At 48.3% G+C, this 21,985-nt stretch overlaps 1 protein-coding gene across 3 annotated transcripts; it reads right to left on the bottom strand.

The window, feature by feature from the left end:
• Positions 1–110: 110 nt before the first annotated feature.
• On the bottom strand, positions 111–20,122 carry NAGPA (N-acetylglucosamine-1-phosphodiester alpha-N-acetylglucosaminidase). Of its 3 annotated transcripts, none has more exons than XM_037910207.2 (11): positions 19,957–20,122; positions 15,975–16,460; positions 13,638–13,777; positions 12,277–12,385; positions 8,993–9,121; positions 7,212–7,420; positions 6,284–6,331; positions 4,715–4,843; positions 3,685–3,816; positions 3,376–3,439; positions 111–2,032 (listed from the first exon to the last, which is right to left on the bottom strand). In XM_037910207.2, exons 1-11 carry the CDS (start codon positions 20,091–20,093, stop codon positions 1,990–1,992), a joined length of 1,626 nt encoding a protein of 541 aa, XP_037766135.1. In that variant the 5' UTR covers positions 20,094–20,122; the 3' UTR covers positions 111–1,989. The 3 variants fall into 3 exon arrangements, with proteins under 3 accessions (XP_037766135.1, XP_037766134.1, XP_043379323.1); XM_037910206.2 differs by having other exon boundaries at positions 111–1,780; XM_043523388.1 differs by having other exon boundaries at positions 111–1,780; positions 15,975–16,461; positions 19,970–20,114.
• Between the last annotated feature and the right edge of the window lie 1,863 nt (positions 20,123–21,985).

The raw sequence follows: 21,985 nt of genomic DNA, 5'->3' as shown, positions 1-21,985 counted from the left end.
CTGAGAATCTTTGTGGAGCTGGAAGGAGCCCCGGTTAAAAACCTGTCTGTGACAGACCATTTTCCCTCAGGGTGAGAGAGAATACTGGTTTATTAAGAGTTCAAACAGTTACATACTAATTGAGTTTATTCAAGTGTTAAATCCACCAAAAGCAAAATCAATTCTTAAATATACAGACCGATCTGACTCTTCAAATATAGCACAAAAACTCCACGAACTCTGCTTAGGTGGAGAGTCACAGTAAAAATGATCAAAGTGCATATTCAAGATGCTTGCAGCAGCCAGTGGCACATTGGAAGCTAGTTACTTTCCTCAAGAAGAGGAAGCAAACGAACATGTTTCTCAAAAGCCCTTTTAGTCTACGAAGACTCATTGGCCTAGTAAAATCACCAACCTCCACCTGAGATGTTTACTAGCTTTGACAACTTTAAAATCTACAGAACCTCAGTCCTCTCTGTTAAGCAACTTTCTGCACTCAGAGGGCGAATGCAATTTTTACAGCAGTGAGTGAAGCCTACAGCACCTACCATGTTGGAACATGGTTGAGAACAAAGGAGTTAGATGCTGCCCCTGGCCCAATTAGCATACGATTTAACTCCTGTGCTCCACCTCTGTGGAGCCTGTGTGTGCTGTTGCCTTGAAGCTTTTCCTTCTAGGTGAGTTATTCTTCACGTCCTGGGGGCCGCACAGGATCAGGGCCAGAGAGTGAGTCCCCAGCTAAACTCACCTTTACTAAAAGGGGGAGCAGGGTCACTTCAAATTCCCAGAGCAGTGAGTCCGCTCTAGCCACAATGCAACAACCTGCACCCTTGACAGGGAAGAGTGGGAGTTACATGCCCTTCAGGAGGGAGACTTTTGGGGACTGACACAAAAGGCTTTTCACATAACCTTGTTGATGACCCTATCATAAACTTAATACGTCCCTCACTGCGGCGGGGAAAGAAAAGCCTTTCAGCCCCAACTGCACGAAACACAGGTTGAGTGAAACAAGCCAGACGTGCCTGAGTTCTAACCGTGCCGCTCAACCATCGAATGTGCTCTGGCCTGAGAACTGGCCCAAAGCTAGAAAAGCCATGGGCTAGCGCATGTTGCACTTCCACTGACTTAAGTTTTCTTCTCATTGTCACTAATTAATCAAGCTCAATTGACTGGGCAGGGAATTCCTCATCCACAAACTAATGCAGTGAATACTGACCAACCCCCTGTAACCTCCACAGTTATTACAGGCCCCTGTTCTCCATAGTAGAGCAGCAGTTGCTGCTGTTGCACAGGGATTCCCATGTCCCCTCTCTCGCTCCTGAGCACCAGGCCCATGAAGGGAACTGAGAGATTTCTGACTGAGGAGTGGCAAGAAGGGAGGCAGCTGCTGGGCTGAGCCCTTAGTCACATGTTCTGTGAATACCACCTTGTGCCCCTTCTTGCTGCTGTTCTGCGCCAGTTACTAGCTTCTCATTTCAGGACGAAGCAGCCTTTGGTTGGTCCTCTGTGCTGAGAGCCAGTACCACAGCTGGGGAGAATCTCTCAAGTCTTTCCTCACCTGTCCAGTTAAATGAGTGCTTCAGTCTCTGGCTGGCTTTGACCTTGCGTGTCTTCTGCCTGGTACTGCTCCAAAGGGCATGTATGACTGGCTTCTCCATTCATTTCCTTCAGCGGATGGTACATGTAGTCACCAGTTTCACAGCGCTCCGCTGCCCAGCTCCTGAGAGCGAGCCTCAGGTTTCCTACCATGCTGATCAAAAGCAACAGTCCCAAGACTGAGGTGAAGCAGATCCAGGTTCTCCTATGAGAGAGGAAAGAATAACCCAGTCTCAGAAACGCAGCACCACATGTTTCAGTACCTCTGTAACTATGCAGCAGATTTCAGATATGTGGCTCCTGGCTGACTGACTGCACCACTGCTGCAGCCTAAGGTCTTGCTTCTCACAGTGGCTTAAGTGGGTGCTTTTAGCCTCTCAGACTGGTTGCTTCTACGGTGTTTGGCCTCTTCCTTTAACGCTGACCTTTGGTCTCTCTCTTCCGCCAATAGAGCTGACTGTGGCAGACAGAAAGGCTGGGATTAGTGAAAAGCATGTTCCTCTGTGTGAAATGACTGGGGCACAGAAGAAAGATGAACGAATGGCTGCTGGACCCCACTGTTTCCAGCAAAGAAAGGCAGGCTCCATTTGTTTCATAACTAAGGCTATGAGTTGGTCACAGAGATCAGGGAGGTCATGGATTCTGTGATTTTAGGTGACCCCTGTGACTGCAGCCCCGAAAGGGGTGGGGCTTGGGCAGCCAGCCCTACGTTTGTGTGATTTATTGTGTATTGCCTGTGGCTTTTACTAAAAATACCTATGACAAAATCTTAACCTTATTCATAACAAAGGCAGAACAGAGTGTACTTGGGGCGGTTCTCTCATTTCACTAACAGGAGCCACAATGTAGGGTTAGCAAAAGTAAGTGAACGGCTTTAAATGTGGAGGCCCATCATTAGCAGTGCAGCTGGTCTAGTCTCTCCTCATCAGTAATACAAGCACCATATGATGGTGCTGCACCTGGGTGGCCTGCAATCAAAATTAACTTGCCCAGAAGCTGGAAATCAAGTGCAACCCAGGGCAAAAACTAGGCTAAGGGAGTTTAATCCACCGGTTTGGTTCCTTTGGATGCTGTGTGCATGGGGCTCTGCTTCCCTACAGGAGTTATTTGCAGTTCAGAGCTAGTAGGGCTGGAGGACTCATGCTGGTGCAATATTGCATTAAACTATGTGAGAGACCTTTCGCCACCAATCCCCTATGGCGCGAACCCTGCTGCAGCTAGGCCAGTGGGGAACAAAGCCCTTGTCTTACAATTACAGAGGCAATTAACAATCTACCCCCCCAAGAGCTTAGCCAAAGTGAGGATGAATCATGATTCATCTCCCTCCCCAAACGCAGGGGCCTCCCTGAGTATTATTTACAGACTGGCTGTTGGCCGAACAGGATGTAAGAGGAGGGAGGATAGGGCACACACTGGCTACTGAATCTCTCCCATGGGGCCCTCCCATGACAGCTGCTGGGCATTGGTTGCCCTTACCTTCCCCCTAGTCTTGTGCCAGAGCAGCAACAGCAGGGCCCTAGCTCTTGCTTGTAGACCCACAACTTGAGGCTGGCTTTCAAAGCCAGCTTAGACACACTCTGCAGCCTAGGGGCAGCTCCCTCCTAAGAATTTTGTGCTCACCCAGAAGCCTGATGAGCTGAGCACAGAGCTTCAGGGGCAAGCACATGTACTATACACAATGAAGCAGGAGATTTTCACACTCCCTGGCCATCCTCCCCACCTCACCACAAAAGGCCAACTGGTGGCAGGCAGGTGCTGCTCTATCATTTGTTCATATATAATCAAACATTGCACACTTACTCTGTGAGAAGGGATTTCTCATCACTCCCTGCTGGAACCATGTGGAAAGCCAGACAGTGCCCAGCTGGAAGACAAGATGACAACTGGTGAAGGAAACAGGCGTGGGCGGGGTGGAACTGCCTCACCCCGAACGAGCCCAACCCGAAGCGCAGGGAAAAGCATTGGCTAGCCAAGGTGGCAGCTGCTTGGATCATAGCTCCGCGGAGCTAATGACAAGTGAGACAAGCTTTGGTCCCTATGGTCACATCAGTGTCACATGGTAAAGCTGCTGCACCATGTAGCCGAAGAGAACCAAGCAAAGCGGCATACCTCTGGATAACTTGTCCTGCAGGCTGTCCTCGTAGGTGATATTACAGCTGCCTGTCTCCTGGTCACAAGGACAGCCATGCTCGCAGTCACAGAGCTGCTGGCAGTTTGGCCCATACCAGCCTACGGGGCACTCTGAGGAATTAAGGTCAATTGATTACAAAGAAAGCAGGCTATATTCCCTGCAGGCGGGGATTTCCACATCAGCACAAGGCATATTACCTCAGCCACGCATGTCCCACTAAAGCCATTGCATGTAGAGTAATTGTTCAGAAACACTTAAACAAGCTTCATTTCCCCAGTGTATTTTTGCACACTACCTGTCTACTTCAGGCACTCGTCTAGTCCCCCTCCCCATAGCATCTGAGCACCTAGGGAATGATTTAGAGGCTACGATTTAGTTTGGAAGAACAAGCGTTTTATGAGAACAAGGTGACAAAAACTAAAATTAAAAGAGCAGTGTAATTAATCTGTGCAACTCCCTGCAGCAGGATCTTGAGGCAGAAAGTAAGATTCATACCAGCATTAGATGTTTTAATAAGAGCAGGTGCAGTTACGCAAACTAAGAAATAAGAGCTACAGGCAAATCAGCCATTAAAGGGAGAGTGCAAAGCCCAGACTTTCAACACTCATCGACTCAGACTAGGTACATGCTAGAGGGGTAGTGTGGAGCGACACCCAGAATTAAGAGGTCATGGTCAGCTGCCTTTGGCTTTGTCAGACCAGGTGTAAATTAGGTGGGAGTTCAGCTGGTTTTGAAAGCACACAGGGAAAGAGCCAGTCTCTTCCAGTTACAAAAGAAAGAGTCACATTTTTAAACAGCATTTTGTACATAAAAGACAGCCACCTAGCATAGCTGTAAGCCTGACTTGTCTGCATTACCATGACCCAACTGGAGAGTCTATGCCTGGACTTGCTTGACTGAGCCCTGTGGGGCAGAGCTCATGTCTTCCTTAGCCTGAACACAGGGTTGCTCCATACAGGGCATTTAAAGCCTTTGTACACACACACCGCTCTTGGAAAGAGATGTCACCTTGCTGACAGATGGCTCCTTGGTAACCAGCAGGGCAGGTGCAGGATCCGTGCACAGAGTCACACGTTCCACCATTCTGACAGAGGCATTTCTGGGTGCAGCCATCCCCATAGGAGCCGCTAGCACACACTGCAGGCAAACACAAACTCATCAGGGCTCTCTTACTGGCCATGCCAAGAGCAGCTGGAATTCTCTGTATCAACATGCCAGCACCCCTTCCCCAGCGCTCTCCCCATTCACTGAGTATTCGTTACAGAGGGACAGGACACCACAGCACCTCCTACAAGCCAATCAGCTGCTAAGCAACCGGCAAAGCAAATTAAAACCAGGCACGTGCCCTGTGACAGTGTGGAGCGAACCTGCCTCAGCTGGGAGCAGGGCATGCCAGGAGAAGGAAGAGATCAGTTTGCAGAGGGCTCCCCGTTAAGGGTAAGGGGGGGACAACTTTGCTCTTTATGCCTCTGATTAAGTGTCCAGAAAAGGGAGCTCCCACCAGAACAGGTAAAGAGGTTGGACAGGACTCCTGTGTTCCTGTAGCTGTTTCCCTCCTCCCCTTTAATGGGCAACTGATCCCAGTGAGGAATCCCCAGCTGGTGCTGGACAAGCCCCCTCAATCCCTTTGCTCACCACGGGCTCTGTCAGAGGATAACAGCTGAGAACCTCATGGACACGGGAGGGGCCTTCAGGAAAGCTGAGAAGCCCTGCAGCTCAGGGACTATCCCCAGGCCTGGGCAGGGGCAAAGACTTCCCAAGGGCTCTAGAAAGCACTTGCTACATGGGGAGAGTTAACTGGTGCCTGATGAAGTCACAGATCTCCTCAGCTCCCATTGATGATTTGAGCACCTGCAGCTCCAAAGCCCGTGATGGATGTGTTGCTCACGGCGAGGCCACAGAGATGCTGCTAGCTGGGTGATAATGCTGGGTTGGGCTGTTTAATAAAAGGCCTTTTAAAAACAAAAAAAACCCTCCTGCACCTTTGATCATGCGTCCATCCCAGACCCGTCAGCTTTCACCCATGCTCCCTTCCCCATTGCTACTCTATCGCTGTACCCCAGGAAACTCTCTGGAGGGCTGGAGAGCCATGAGGGTGGTCACCGTTATTAAGGAGGTGAAACCTCAGAGGGGAAGTAATTTATTCACACTACTTAAAACTTATTTAACTACAACACTTGAGGAGAACTTATCCTGGTTAAGAGGCTGAATTCACACTCCACACCCTGCAGTTAAAAAGGCAGGAAGCTCGCAATCTACAGTTCTCAGACCCATCTGACTGGGAACCACAGCTTGGAAATCCTGGCTATGTCTAACGGGGGAAAAATGCAGCAAAGCCCTTGCAGGCCATTATGTATCCTAAAGGCACAACAGAAAAAGGACAACACAGCTTGTTGTCTTTCTTTTGCAGCTCACCCTTACGAAGCTCTTACAGAACAGTGTCGATGTTAGATAGGGTCAATAGAATCACATTGCCCCATTGCTGCAGGCATCAGGCAGACAGCGCCCTATAACGACGGATCACGCGGTCCCCTCCATAGTCATAAAGAAGAAGATTATGATACAAATTGGAGTTACCTTCACTGCAGTTGCTGCCTATCCAGCCAGCATCACAGAGGCATCCAGCTGCACAAGGAGGAAACACAAATCAGGCATTGCAGCTGAGACAGGCAGCGAGACTACAGATTGCTTGAGACACCAGTGCCCCTACTTAGAACATGCACCCGGAAATCAAGATAAGGGTTAACACACACTCCCCTCCAGGAGAGTCAGGGAGTGGACCAGCTGCGCTCATTTGCAGCTGCTGCTATAAAAGGCTTGGCTCTCAACAGAGCCTGGAGTAAGAGCAGCTCTCCTAAGGAAGAAGACTTCGGTTCTCAGCAGAGCACAGGTGCTAGATACTGCAGGTATTTTCTGTATGCAGAGCATGAGTGACTGGGGTGGGCTGGAGCAAGCCATGTTCTTGAGAGGGCTGCAGTCAGTCACAAGGTACTTTTCCTAAGAGTAAGGAGCAATGGGTTGTGCTGGGAACTTGTGGGAGGAATCACCCAGGCTCATTAGAATGAAAGTCACGGTGACTCTTAACTAGAAAGGCTCCAGTGTGGTATTTCAGCAAGGCAGAAGTGGTCCAAGGAGGTGACTGCCCTGCTGTTTTGTCATGTAACAAGCTCTGCAGTTCCTACAGGGATACAAGGATGTGGAGGGGCCCTGGGAGGGAAAATGTTCACAAGAGGTTCTCTTCAGTGGTCCAGAACCTCTTCCAGACAACTAGGAGCATAGCCTTGTTACTGTGTGGTGCTAGGCGGGAGGGGTTCCCCTACTCCGATAAAGTGGCAGATGTGAACTATGAACCATAACCTGGCCAATCTCTATAAACCCAATAGCTGCACCTCCCTCCCCACCCACTGCCCCCCAGCTGGTAATGATGACATACTAGCATGTGACACTAGTAACACACCCACCCCCCCGTTGCAATGGGCTTACTCTGTAAATAGTGGTGGCTTACACTCAGTGCAGATGCCATGCTGGCTGCAGTTGGAAGGCCCACAGTCTAGGACACTGCAATCTGGTCCTCTCCAGAAGTCCCCAGTGCATTGGCATTCTCCCAGCACGCAGTGCCCATGCCCGCTGCAATCTGGAGCCTCGCAAGCAGGCTCGTGGATACACATGACTGTCGAGACGCTCCGAGGGCAGCGCCACATGGCATCAAACTTGCTGAGGACAAAAGGCAGTTCCCATGAGCAAAGGCTGGGGTGTGAAAGATTCCCTGCTCCTATAGCCCTGTGGCATGAATGGAGGAGGGGTGAGCTGTGCAGATACTGGCAAAAACTGAAAGCCAGGATCGCTGAGTCCTCCAACAGGGAAACACGCCCAGGCCTCTGCTGGTTCTTGGATCAGCTGGCACATTAGTAAGACTCATGAAGATCAGCTGCCAGACACTTCATATTTGATCCCCATTTCAGTCACAGCCCCATTTGATAGCTTGGCTAGCAGCCTGATGATGGCGAGGGTTGTGTAATACCAGAGCACTTGGGAAAATTAGGTAATCACTCCAAATCCCATTAGTCCAGGGGTGGCCAACCTGTGGTTCCAGAGCCATATGCGGCTCCTTGTACAGGCACCAACTCCGGGGCTGGAGCTACAGGCGCCAACTTTCCAATGTGCCGGGGGGGGGGGGTGCTCACTGCTCAACCCTTGGCTCTGCCACAGGCCCTGCCCCCACTCCACCCCTTCCTGCCCCCTCCCCTGAGCCTGCAGTGCCCTCGCTCCCCCCTCCCCTGCCAGAGCCTCCTGCATGTCACAAAACAGCTGATCAGGAGGTGTGGGGAGGGAGGGGGAGGTGTTGATTGGTGGGGCTGCTGGTGGGCAGGAGGCGCTGGGAGCAGGGTGGGGGAGCTTATGGGGGCCTGCTGACATATTACTGTGGCTCTCTGGCAATGTACATTGGTAAATTCTGGCTCCTTCTCAGGCTCAGGTTGGCTATCCCTACATTAGTCACTCACTCAAAGGAAAACTGTCACGCTTTTCCTGTGCAAACTCCTAATGCTTCAAACGCTGATTATTCCCTCTTGGGTACAAGGTGAGAAGTACAGAGCTCGAATATGATAATTTAAAACAATAATAATTATATTTACACAGCACACTTCTGCCTGAAAAAGCCCAAGGCATTTCCCAAACAGAGAGCCACCATCAAAATACAGCCACCTCTGGGGTGGATGACAGCTGCTAGGTAGCCAGCTGGCACATTGTGCAAAAGGGGATGGAGAACTTTAGTCTAGGCCCACCACCTACTCTTCCAAGGACTAATGGGACCCTTTATAGCCAGGCAGAGCAGATAAGGTCTCTGAAAAATATTGTCTCTTGCCTGCTACTCAAAATATTGTGTCTAGCCTCCTGCCTCGGAAAGAGAGGAAGAGGGTGGAACCTGCTGGGATTCGTAACTCTTACTAGTCTAGCTATCTCATTCATGCCTGATGTCTAGACTGGTACTTTGCACCAAGACGTCAAGTTATTTCTGTGACGTTCTAGGCAGGTCAGAGAGCAATACAGTCCCCTCATCCTTCCATACACACAGACCAGAATGAAGGACCAGATCTGTTCCCGAAAGAAGCAGGTGCATTTCACAGGAAAGTCAGTGGGAGTCCAACCCACTCTCACCAGGCCTGAGTTTAGCCCTGTGACTCTGGAGTGGTTCCCACAGAGATCTTGTCTATGTAGAGGAGAGCTCCTCAGGCAATGAACTGGGAAGCTGAGGTGTCCCCATGGTTTTCACCATCCAGCGCCTACCAGTGATCCGACGGGTAACTCGCAAGGGTTCCGTTTAAAACCAGAGTGGCTGACCCTCCACCATCCAGATTGATAGCATTCACGACACCCTGCTGCTTTAGGAAGTTGGCCAGTTCCCAGAGATTGAGGCTGCAAAACAAAAACCAGTTATTGCAGTTTAGCACCAAGGGATGCAAGAGCCATCTCCGGTGCAAAGTAGCAGCCTCTCTGACAATCTGGAGGGACTCTGAATTCTTGAACTGGGTTTGTTCAGCACCACTTCCTGAAGCTTCTCATTGGGTCTAAAATCTGTTTAGATTTAGGATAGTCTTCTTATAGAGGAAGCAAACATTTCTGCTGGTGGCCAGTGGATATAACTGATATTTAGGATTGGCAGAATTTGATTTTTTTTAATATAATTTGGATGGATAATATCTACGTTTATTTTTAAGCATTTTTTAATCTATTTATATTTTCACAGTTGTGGGAAACTATGGGGGAGAAGGGTCAGGCAACAATGATTTAATGACAGCAGATGTTAGGCTTCAAAAAGTTAAAGCTTTATAACCATTAAAACACAAACTGTCAACGTCACATGTCAAAATATACAGAGTAAAGATCCTTAAATCCAACTCTCATAACTTCTCAAGCAGCATTTTCCTACTTTGCCTATCTGGAAACTTTGATTGTCAACAGACACATTTTTGTCAGTTTGTGTCTACGGTGGAATTGATGTTTACTGACATTTACCAAAAAAACTGAATCCTGCCAAGCCTGCTCACAGCTGTGGCCCTGGAAACATAGGAGTGAAATGGCTGCCCTTGGATTTTTGCACTATGGTAACTATGACAGTGGAAAACCCCAGCCTGGGAGCACTACACCAATGGAAAGAGTTCAAAACTGAGCTCAGACCCCCAGTGCATGTCAATTGTACACACTGGGGGATGCTAGCAGTTCTCACTTGGTGCAGATGAGCACTCAGACAGAAGAACCAGCTTCCCTGCTGCATATCAGAAGAACCTGAAAAGGGACAGAGTCCACATAAATCATGCCTCTGTCTGAAAGATGTTATCCCTCCTAGCGGTAAATCTAAGAGGACTATCCGTGAAAGAGCTGAGAAAACAAAAGAGAAGTTTCACCTTCCAGTTCTACTTCATGAATGTGACAGCACTGTGGGGAGAGTCAAATTCACCGTTTCGTTCGGTCTAGTTGCCCATTTCCCCTGCTGCTCAGATGGGTCCGTCACAGGGAAAAGACACCGTTCACTATAGGAAAAGGTGACCGTAAACTCTCAAAACCAGCTGGGAAAGCTGGCAGCAGGTGCAGGGCCTGAAATTCAGAGTCCAGAGCCAGGAGGCACCTCTGTGATCATCTAATCTAGTGGTTCTCAAACTTATTGATCACGCCGACTTCTTTGTGTCCGTAGTCATATATGTGCCCACCACACAAGTACATATACCAATATATGCGGTGGCAGTGCTTCCCTTGAATCAGTTTTGGCTTCTGTTTTCTCACTTGAGGAGTTTGTTTGTTTTTCCTGTTCCATGAATGAGCAAACTCTCCAAGGTAATATGAGCAAAAGCAAAACTGCAATTGTGGTCCATGCTTACAATTAAATGTGCACACTGCGTCGTAGCAATCGGATGGCCGTGACTTTGTATAATGCTAGGCAAGTTTAACAGAAATCCGTCAAAACGCACGGCGCCACCTGAGGACCTGATACGTCTGGAGGAATCAGCTTTGCTAGTTATTCATTGCTGTAGATACAGTGTCTGCAGTAAGTGTCTACCCCCACCCCCTTCTCCCCCAAGCTTCTCATGTCTCACCCCCCCACAATACATTCCATGTCCCCCAGTTTGAGAATCTCTGATCTCATGTATACCACAGGCCAGAGAACTTCCCCTTAGAATAACATCCAATCTTGATTTTTAAAATCGTCAGTGATGGAGAATCCACCGCAACCTGGTAAATTGTTCCAATGGTTCATTCTCTCAGTTAAAAAATTATGCCTTTATTTCCAGTCTCAATTTGTCTAGCTTCAACTTCCAGCCATTGGATCGTGTTCTACCTTTCTGCGCCTAGACTGAAGAGCCCATTATTAAATATTTGTTCCCTGTGTAGATACTTATAGACTGTGATCAAGTCATCCCTTAACCTTCTCTTTGTGTCTGTCGTATAAGGCATGTTTTCTAATCCTTTAATTATTCTCGTGGCTCTTCTCTGAACCCTCTCCAATTTGTCGACATCCTTCTTGAACTGTGGACACCAGAACTGGGCGCAGTATTCCAGCAGCAGTTGCACCAGTGCCAAATATAGAGGTAAAATAACCTCTCTATTCCTACTCAAGAGTCCTCTGTTTATACATCACAGGATTCCATTAGCTCTTTTGGCCGCAGAGTCACATTGGGAGCTCATGTTCAGCTGATTATCCACCAAGACCCCCAAATCTTTTTCAGATTAAGCCCTTTAGTCTTAAACTGACTCCATCTCAAGTTTGCAGCATCCGTTTATTGTTCCAAAATATACAGGATGGGCCTAAGTTAGCCTGGTGTAGTTCTCTTTAAGCCAGAGAGTTACACCGTGGCTGATCGGCTCCAACACCTTTAAATTCTCTTGGGTTTTTTTCAGGAGTGCAGGAGGGAGAAGGAAGTTATAGACTAGGACACACATCATACATCTGGCTTCCAGGACAGAATAAGCTTCCATTTTAAAAAGTTACACTTCTAACCCTTTTAACTGACATGTGGGGGAATCATGCAAATGCAGCCCTGTCTGGATAGCTCTGCAGACAAGTGAAAACAATAGGTCCAACCTGTTCCCATTGAAATGAACAGCAAAACTATCATGAATGTCAACAACAGCAGTATCCGGCTCAACACTGCTGAGAGAGGAGAAAATTATCCTTATTCATCACAATGAAATCTACACTCTGAAGCCTAGTGATGGCAACATCAGTGCCAACACGTAATTTCACTTGAGATCATTTTAGCAGAAAGATCCAGCATCAGTTCTTCTGTCTGCAGTAGTGGATTTAGAAGGGAGAGTGGGGTATCAAGAGCCCAACTGGTTCAGCAGGGCATGGCTAGCAGTAATGGAGCCCTGCAGGGTTGTTCTCTCATTAACTCAGAGTGCCTGGCTCTGCCTCTTTATCACAGCAAACTTTTAAACAGTGCCTTAAACTTGCACCTGGCTTTACTGAACATGGGAGCTGATGTTGTTCTCAGTACTGGCAGTGATGCCGGATCAGTCCCTTTGATACTTTGCCTGCCCTGTGAGTTTACTAAAGAACGAAGCCTCAGCCTTACCCCCTCACATCAGTCTGTCCATCCATATGAACCAAAATCAGTCGCCCGAGCCTGTCATGTCCCACTGCCGTCCTGGCAGATATCACATTGATGAACTTGTCAAAGGTCCCTGCATGGGAAAAAGGACAATTCACAGGCAGGTGAAAGAGCTGACTTTACAGATACCTCCATCTGGAAAAGACTGAGCACTAGTTGCTAACTTAACTCCAGCCTTCCCCATCTAACCTCGCATAGGAACTAGGGATGAGAATTTCCATAACCGCTCTTGTTACAAGAGACTGGCTGGCTTGGGGAGATCGGTAATGGAGCCCTTCACCCCTAGGTCAGGGTTCAGCTGCAGCCCAGGTTGATGGTGACTGCTCTTGTGAAATGAGTTTCTGGCTTCAATCTAGTTCTCCATGGATAAGCATTCATACTAAAATAGGGCCCCTTGCTACTACCTTCAGGCCAAGGACTAACGGGATATTATTATTTCTAGCACCCAAAGCCTCTAATCAGGATCAGGGCCCTACGGATGTGGATCTAGAAGACAGTCTCTACTCCAAAGTTCACAGTCGAGGAAATGAGTTGAGAATCCATGCTGGCCTGGGTCAGATGGGTTTTGCAAGGCATTGAATCAGTCCCAGGACTCCTGAGGCTGTGTGGACAGACCCTGCATTGCATTATGGGAAGGAGCCTGCTCCCCGCTCTCTCCAACTTCCAGGGGAGAGCTCCAACTGTTGTATCTTGTTACAGCAGTGACTGAGGTGGGGGATAGGAAAAGACAGTGTCAAGATACTGGCTGAACATCAGCTTATTGAGTGACCTGTTAACCCTCTCACTCCCCCATATTACTAGATTGGCATGGGCACCGGGGTGCTTTGTTTCACAACCCAGACAAAATAAGACTCTCTCTCCTTATCCAAGCAAGGCTTATTTTCAGCTCCCCCACCAACAGCTCTGGTGGCAATGCTAGTGCAGCCCGGCACCAACAACCACGGGCACTTTAACCATTACACTGTCTAGACCTACTCTGAGCAGGGTTAGGTGACTTGGTGTCTAAAATGGCGGCAGGTAGCCCACCGCTATCACCAGCTGTGCAGGCAGTAGCAACAGGGAGAAATGTTAATGCTTCTGGTTCCGTTACAATGTGGCACATGCTATACCCATCATCTGATCCTCCCCAAGCAGTATGGGAAACAGTTTAGCTCTGTCTACACTTGCAGATGCACAACTGTTTGCAGATGCAACCATGGCTGACAATGGGGGTGGCACGTACCAGTGCAGACAAAATCTATAGCTATGAAACCAAGATGTCCATTTACAACCTCCTCACAAGGCAGTTCGTCAGCAGATTGGAGGCAGTAGCTTAGGATCTTTACCTGTGGCTTGAGTCTTGTCACACTCCGCTGTCTTACTCTGATCGACATACACCTCTCCATCTCTCAGCAGCCAGACTACGCCGCTCACCAGCTGCACAAATGGGTTCACTTGATCCAAAACATCTTCCTCCGACAGGTAACTGGGGGAGAGACCAGAGGAGTGAGGTGGATCATCAAAGTGCCCCAAAACCTTTAGTGATGCCAGACGATTTCCTAATGTAGACAAGGCAATACATTTATTCCTGACAACAGGCAGCTCAACCAATTCTGGAAAAATATGTGACCATATGCATAGATCAAGCCATGTTCTGCACTGTTTCAGAAGCAATGGGACTGAACCTGGCAGGCAGCAAATCTATACAACACCCCGGGTAATACCCAAGTGACCATCAGCCCCTTTTGTAAACTAAAGCTCCTGCCATTGGTACCACCAGGAGAGCTGAACCAGAGGAGCAGTGGTAGGGAGATTACGGCAAAACACCTTACTCTAGACAGAACCATCCCCGCAGCCAGAAACACATCAATTTGCAAGCACAGGCAGAGCCTAGGGCTCTGTCTCCACTAGCAATGTGTTAAACCTTCTACAACAGCAGCTCCATCTTAACAGGTTTAAAAGAGCCTATGTGGGCTCAGTTTAATCTGGCAGTGAAAATGAGTTGAGAATCCACGCTGGCCTGGGTCAGATGGGTTTTGCAAGGCATTGAATCAGTCCCAGGACTCCTGAGGCTGTGTGGACAGACCCTGCATTGCATTATGGGAAGGAGCCTTCATAAAAAAAACAAAAACCCCAAACCAGCATTCTTGGAAGCAGAGCAAATGCTGAAAAAGGCATTCATGACTAGAACCTCCAGGCCAGCTAGTAGGCGTGACCATCCACATGAGTTCTTATTCACACAAACATTCATTGAAAAAACAAAGCCTCACGAATACAAGCGTGATTAGTGGTGAGCGTATTTAGCATTTGAATGGCTCTCATGGCATTGTTAGAAAACTCTTCACAATTCATGTCAAATGCATCCCATTTGGTCCAGGAAATACAGAAAGCTTCTTAAGTGTATTTTGGAAGATTATTTTACTACCCTTTACTATCTGTGCTGGATATAATGCACCATGTACTTGAAAATCTGCAACTTTCAACATATTTATGAAGAGGGAATGTCTAATTTGTAAGTTTAATATCTGATATTTACGAACACTGATTCTCACCACTCTCCTGGGAGGTGAGCATTATCCCCTTTTGATTGGTGAGAAACTGAGGCACTGGCAAGCTAAGGGCCTCATTTCCTGAGGTACCAAGCACTCACAAGCATAGAGGAAAGCAACAAACTGGGGGTATTCAGCGCCACTGCAAATTCAGCACCTAAGGGACTTGCCCAAGGTCAGAAAGGGGAGTCTGGAGCAGAGCCATGTGTAGAAATTATGAGTGACTGGCTCCAAGACTAGTGATTCATAAATTCAGATTCCAAGGCCAGAAGAACCCATTGTGATTGTCTAGCCTGACCTATTGTAGATTGCAGGCCAGAGAACCTTTCCAAAATGATTTCTAGAGCAGATCTTTTGGAAAAATGTCCAACTGAACTACAAAGCCCTGAATTAAAAAGATAAATCTCACTCTGCAATAGACCACAGGGTACCAAGTTTAAATGAACCAGTGCAAGATCGGGAAAGTCTTCATAGTGCCTAGGCACGCATCACTTTTTTTAATAGATGAGCTCTGTTTTCCTACAATTAATAGTATGTAAAAGTGATAGTCACACAACTTCTGTGTACACAGGTGTACAGTACACACTACTGTGTACATTACAGACAGAGGAGAAAATGGTTCTCTTGGTGTATGCCTAATCAGTTGCCTATGCAATGCATAGTAAAGAAACTGCACACGCAAAAATGACGGTTGTTTGGAACAGTCTGTAAATATGATCCTTTATCTGCACGGTATTCCAGGGAAACAGAACTATTTCTGCAAAGCTTTAATATCCCTTTGGTCCATCCAACAATGTAAAATAGTAATTAAAAAAAAAAAAAATGAAGCTGCTGGGTCACTACATGAAGCCCTAGTATTGATCTTGATAGGCTACATTCAGCCCTGGAAAAATACCAGGGCCTATCAAGCTGCTCTGATAGATCACACTGCCAGTGCTTCCTTTCAATAAGGAGACGTAATGTCTGAGATCAGGCCAACAGGGCCATTCTATAATGTACGGGATTAAAAATCCCCATTGTTATAGTAGGGGAAGGTCCAGAAGCCAGTTCCTAAGGGGGGCACTTTCTGCCTTAATGTTTATACTGAGCCTTTTGAGACAAGAAAATGGCACAGAAAAGCGGCCAGATCCTTACCCAAACACCATGGTGCCGTCCTTCCTGATGCCAAACTGCGCATTCTGCACACCTCTGGCATTTCTCACCAGCCTTCCATCGCTCACAACGTTCCCAAGGCATTCTCCGGTGACCATGTCAAAGTAGCCACCATTTTGGGCCACTAGGCACTTGCCACGTCTTGCAGTTTCTATCACAGTGGACCGAAGGCTTGAATTGCAACCTCCCAAGCTGCCAGGCTCTAACACAGAGAAGGTTCTCAGGGGGTTGCTCACAAAAGTAAAGTGGCCATAGACTTCCCTTTGCATCACGCCCTCTGGCGGGAAGTAAGACACGAATCCTCTTGTCGTAGTCATGGGGAGTTCGGTGCTAGTGTTGCTGGGCCAAGTTTCATGTGTTACGTTGCCATGCACAACAGCTTGACAATCTCTGACGTACCTGTGATGGTGACGAGGACCATGGTAGGAAGGAGGATATGGCAATAACAAGTCGTCATTTAATGAACTCCTGAAATGAAGAGATGGGTGAGATTGTGAAATCTAGTTCTCATTCAACCAGCTGGTTTGTTTTCCGTCTGTCTGTCTAAGCTACTTACAGGACGCTCTGAGCACCTCACAGTCTTTTCAATGTGTTTAGCCTCACAATATCCCTGCAAGGGGAGTGCTACTATCCTCATCTTACAGATGGAACCAAGGCACAGGCTGTGGCAGCAAGCCTCCCAGCCCGGGCTGACAGACTTGGGCTTGCAGGGCTCTCACTGGCGCTCTAAAAATAAGCGTGTAGCCAGCAGCTTGAACTTAGGCTTCAGAGTCTGAATTGTAAGGAGGGAGTGGGCTTCAAGCCCGAGCTCCAGCCTGAGTCTAAGTCTAAGTCTAAGTCTAAGTCTAAGGCTAAGTGAACTAAGCTATACTGCTATAAAGCATCTTGTACTGGCATAACTACATCTACGCTAGGGCTTTGCTGGCATAACTGTGTTGATTAGGAGTGTGATTTTTTTTTTTTTCTCTCTTTTAAACCAACATAGTTATGACAGTAAAACTTCTGAAGTATAGACCAGATTAAGTGTCTTGCCCAAGGTCACACAGAAAGTATATGGCAGAGCAGTGAACGGAACCCAAGTCTCAAGTCCCTAAGCTCTTATCTAATAAGGAAACCAGCACCATTTTGCTGTCATTATTGCAGTACCAGCAGTGGGAGTGCTGGCATAGGCAGGGGACAGGCATTTTTAAACTATGCATCATATAAATGATCAGAGCAGGCCTAGATGTCACAGTGGCAAACATACCTGCACCCTGTATATACTAGGGCTTCTATTGCAGCTGTTCGTGCAACAATGAGAGTTTTCCTAAAGAGCTTAAATCAGAGCTGGGCAAACTACAGCCCACGGGCCACATCCGGCCCGCGGGACCGTCCTGCCCAGCCCCTGAACTCTCAGCCGGGGAGGCTAGCCCCCTACCCCCCCGCTGTCTCCCCTTCCCCGCAGCCAAGCCACCACAAGGGCAGCACGGCTTGCACCCGCTCATCTCCCAGGCTTTCCAATAAGCCAGTCCTGCTGCTCTAAGCAGCATGGTAAGGGATCAGAGAGCTGGTGGAAGGGAGGGGGGGCGGGTTGGATGAGGGGCAGAAGGACCCAGGAAGCTGTTGGATGGGGCGGAAGTTCGGGGGGCGGTCAGGAGACGGGGAGCAGTTGGATAGGCGTGGGAGTCCCGGGGGGTCTGTCGGGGGGCATGGCTGTGGATAGGGGGTGGGGCAGTCAGGGGACGGGGGGGTTGGATAGGGGATGGGGTCCTGTGGGGGCGGTTAGGGGCAGGGGGTCCCAGGAGGGGATGATCAGGCGACAAGGAGCGGGGGGGGGGGGCGGGGTCAGATGGGTCGGGGATTCCTAGGGAGGCAGTCAGGGGGCGGGAAGTGGGTGGGGGTGGATAGGGGGCGGAGGCCAGGCTGTTTGGGGAGGCACAGCCTTCCCTACCAGGCCCTCCATACAGTTTCACAACCCCAAATTGGTCCTTGGGCTTAGATAAAGCACTGTTGACAAGATGAGCGGGGTGGGGTGGGGCGGAACAGGTGATGCCGGAGATGCCCAGGATAAAAGGATTTGCTGAACTCAGAAGGGGGCTGTGATGTAACTTTTTTTTTTTTTTTTTAAACAGTCTCTTGTGTTCCACATGCTTTGATAGATGGACACCACTGAAACTGGATTCCAAATTCTTTACTCGTTAGTAAATAGGTTGTTACTTTGTGTTGCCTTTAGCATGAGACAAAAGGGAATAATATCTGCCACAAACACACCTTATATTTTTCTGAGGTTACCACATATCAATATCAGTCACTAACTATATTAAAAAAGACATTACCAGGAGAGTTGCACAGTGGAAATTAACTCTGAAATATTAGGTAACTGATATAAGGAAATCCTGTCTTGAATACCCAAGACAGTTAGGTCTTGTTTACATTATAGACCTTTATTAGCATAAGCAGGGGTGTGTAAAATCCACATCTCAGACAACTTGGTTATACCGCCCTAAGCCCGTGTAGATAGCACTTATGACACCGGGAGACCTTTTCCCACCAACATAGCTACTGCCTCTTGGGGAGGTAGAGTAACTACGCTGATGGGATTGCAGCTGCACTGATGCAGGGTTTTAAGTGTAGACACGCCCCTAGAAAAAACATAATATAAAGGAATTATACATTGAGACATACAAAGCTCACTGTTTCTTCAGACTCCCAAAACCCTGGTCTATGCTTATAGAATAGCTGTGCTAGCTGTCATAGGTGTTTGATTGTTGCCCTAGTCCAGGTTTGTCACCAATGTATATGGGGCATAATTGAGTTGAAATAATTTCTGAAAGGAGGCTAGGTGGTAATCAACTATTGGCATGACTATAAAAGCTAAAACACTCAAATGTTTCTTTCCTGGCATGTTCTCTCTTTCCTAGTGTAGACAAACAACAAAGTACGGTACTTAGCTTCTAGATCATAATAGTCATAGTCTCATTTCCAGGAATCTTTCTTTTCAAGGGCTTTTCTGTCTCTCTCTTGCTTGCTCTGTTTATGCTGTGGCTCCACAAACAGGGGATGTGTTATGTTTTTGCTCCTACACACTAAGGTCAGGTTAAACCAGTTTAGAGCAGTTTGGACAAGGGGAGATCTGCTAAAAGTTCATTTTCCCTCTAAGTGCATGTCGCGTCAGAGACAGGACTTTCCACAAGTAGTAAGTACCGCAAAGTTTGTTCCCTAGACCCTGTGAAAGGTGCAGGTCGGCCGAGACACCCCCCGCCGCACCATTTAGGGCAGGGGTTCTCAAACTGGGGGTCAGGACCCCTCAGAGGATCGTGAGATTATTACATGGGAGGGTCGTGAGCACTGTTTCCTCTAAGCAGTGCGCGCGCACACAGATCCTAAACCCCACGCACACAGTGAAACGCTGCGTGCACAAAAATTTGCACAGAAGCACAACAATTTGCAGAGAAAAAATTTTTTGCGCACTCGGCCTGTCAAAAATTAGAGGGAACGTTGGTTGTGAGCTGTCAGCCTCCAACCCAAACCCTGCTTTGCATCCAGCATGTGTAATGGTGTTAAATATATAAAAAAAAGTGTTTTTAATTTATAAGGGGGGGTCGCACTCAGAGCCTTGCTCTGTGAAAGGGGTCACCAGTACAAAAGTTTGAGAACCACTGATTTAGGGGAACAAACTAGACACGGGGGGGGGGGGGGAGGGAATGCAGGGACAGCACGTGTCACGAACAGAAAATGCTGTTAAGATGGCCCCCATGAGAGCACTACAGGGGGAGGGGTAGATGGTTTGGGGGGAAGGGGGAACTGGGCTGAGTTTATTAGCGGGGGAGGGAGAAGGGGTGGCGAGGGGAACTGGCCGGGGTCCCTGGTTGGCGGGGATGGGGACACTGGACCGGGGTTACTAGCGGGCCGGGTGTACTCCCTCCCCAGCCTCGACACCTGGGCTGGACGGACCAGCTGCCCAGCCGGGAGGCCAGAGACTCACCCCCCGTCGCTGCCGCCGTGCGCTGTGCGGAGCCAGCTGAGCAGCGCCAAGGAGGCGGCGAGAACAGCCACAGGCCGCGGCCGCCGGCTCCCCCAGCTCCGGGCCGCGCACCCCGTTGCCAGCGTGGAGCCCGCCATTTTGAGCGGGCCGGAAGATCACATGACAATGGGTCACGTCACGTGATGAGTGTGTGTGTGTGTGTGTGTGTGTGTGAGAGAGAGCGCGAGAGTGGGACTAGCTGAGGGTTGTGCGCCATCTAGTGTCAGCCCGGCCCTATCGCGGCCGCCAGCGGGGGGCTTTGCTCAGCCGCAAATTGACCATAGGGGGCAACGTGTGACAGCGAGAGGCTTCTTCATACCCCAAACCCTGCCCCCATTAAACCCCTCATAATGCCCCCTCCCAGCCGCCCCGAGGAGACTAGCCTAGAATAGTTTCTATAACCCCCCCCAAAGATCCCCATGAAACCCATAGTACTCCACAGAAACCTGCCCCCAAAACCTGAGTCCCTTCAATTGACACCCTGCCCAGCCGCCTCAGAATCTGGTCTCTTGTGATCCCACCCCAAACTTACTCCCTCTGTTGTGACCCTCGCCTCTGCAAACCTGCCCCTATTTCGGGACCCCCACATTGGTTCCACACCCAACAGGAGCTTTGCGGGCTCTCACAAATTTAGCTGCACTCCTGATACTTGGAAGGTTTGTTTGTTTTTTCCCCCCTCCCTAAAGCCCCTGGAACTCCTTGGTGCCAAATGGGCAGGGGACATGGGGCGCATAGGGTTTTACAGGATCCCCCATCCCTAGGTCAGATATCTGCATAATAGTTCTCCAAAAGGTGGCATGAGAAGTCTCTACCAAGAGCTAGTAGTCCACTATTCATCATAACCACTGGGATATTCATGTACAGATAATATTGAAGGAGTTATGTAGCTTTACAAAAAATTATATTCTTAAGATCTTGGAGTTAAGGCACGTCACCAGGAGGTGACAACCTCAGAGCTGTTCCTTTCAGGCAGGACATAACAGACACCCATCTCCCTGTCTGGTAATTTGTGTTTTGTGCATTTTCTGCCTGTTTGCATACTGAGCCATTGACAAAAGAACAGACTGTGAAATCTACAGAAACCAACAAGCAGCAGGATGGGTGTCCTGCTTATGAATAAAGACGTGAGGTGCAAGGAAACACATGGGGTCCATCGGCTAGAAGACAAATGGATAGTATGTTTGTCACATGAAAGGAGGGTCACAGCCAAGCCTGGGTGTAAAACCCTGCAAGGGCTCTGAGACACAAGAGAACCTGGTTAATTAACTCTAGGCTATAGAAAGTGTTATGTAACCATTTGTTTCCAATACTTCTACTTATGACTACTTGAATCTCTGAGCATTGTTAAATAAACTAATACTTGATTTTACTATAAACATATCTAAGTGCTGTGAGGTAAGTGAAGCAGTGATCTGAGGAGGAACTGGCAAGCTAGGGTCTACTGTTCCTCTGGAAGCAGTGAACCTGTGAATATTGTGAGTATCCAGTGAACCAGGGCCTAGACGCTCCAGGGAGATGGTCAGAGGGCTCAGGGGTTAGTGTGCCTGTTGCTTACCTGTAGAGAGACAGCAGAGCCTTCACAGGTCTAGATATATATGATGTGTATATATATATATGTGAGATATGCCATCATGTGCCAGCAATGCCCCTCTGCCATGTACATTGGTCAAACTGGACAGTCTCTACGTAAAAGAATTAATGGACACAAATCAGATGTCAAGAATTATAACATTCATAAACCAGTCAGAGAACACTTCAATCTCTCTGGTCACGCAATCAGAGACATGAAGGTCGCTATCTTACAACAAAAAAACTTCAAATCCAGAGTCCAGCGAGAAACTGCCGAATTGGAATTCATTTGCAAATTGGATACTATTAATTTAGGCTTAAATAGAGACTGGGAGTGGCTAAGTCATTATGCAAGGTAGCCTATTTCCCCTTGTTTTTTCCTCCCCCCCACCCCAGACATTCTGGTTAAACTTGGATTTAT

This window comes from Chelonia mydas, chromosome 10 (genome assembly GCF_015237465.2).
Source record: "Chelonia mydas isolate rCheMyd1 chromosome 10, rCheMyd1.pri.v2, whole genome shotgun sequence".
In the NCBI taxonomy this organism is placed as follows: Eukaryota; Metazoa; Chordata; order Testudines; family Cheloniidae; genus Chelonia; species Chelonia mydas.
This window is presented reverse-complemented; position numbering and strand designations above follow the sequence as displayed.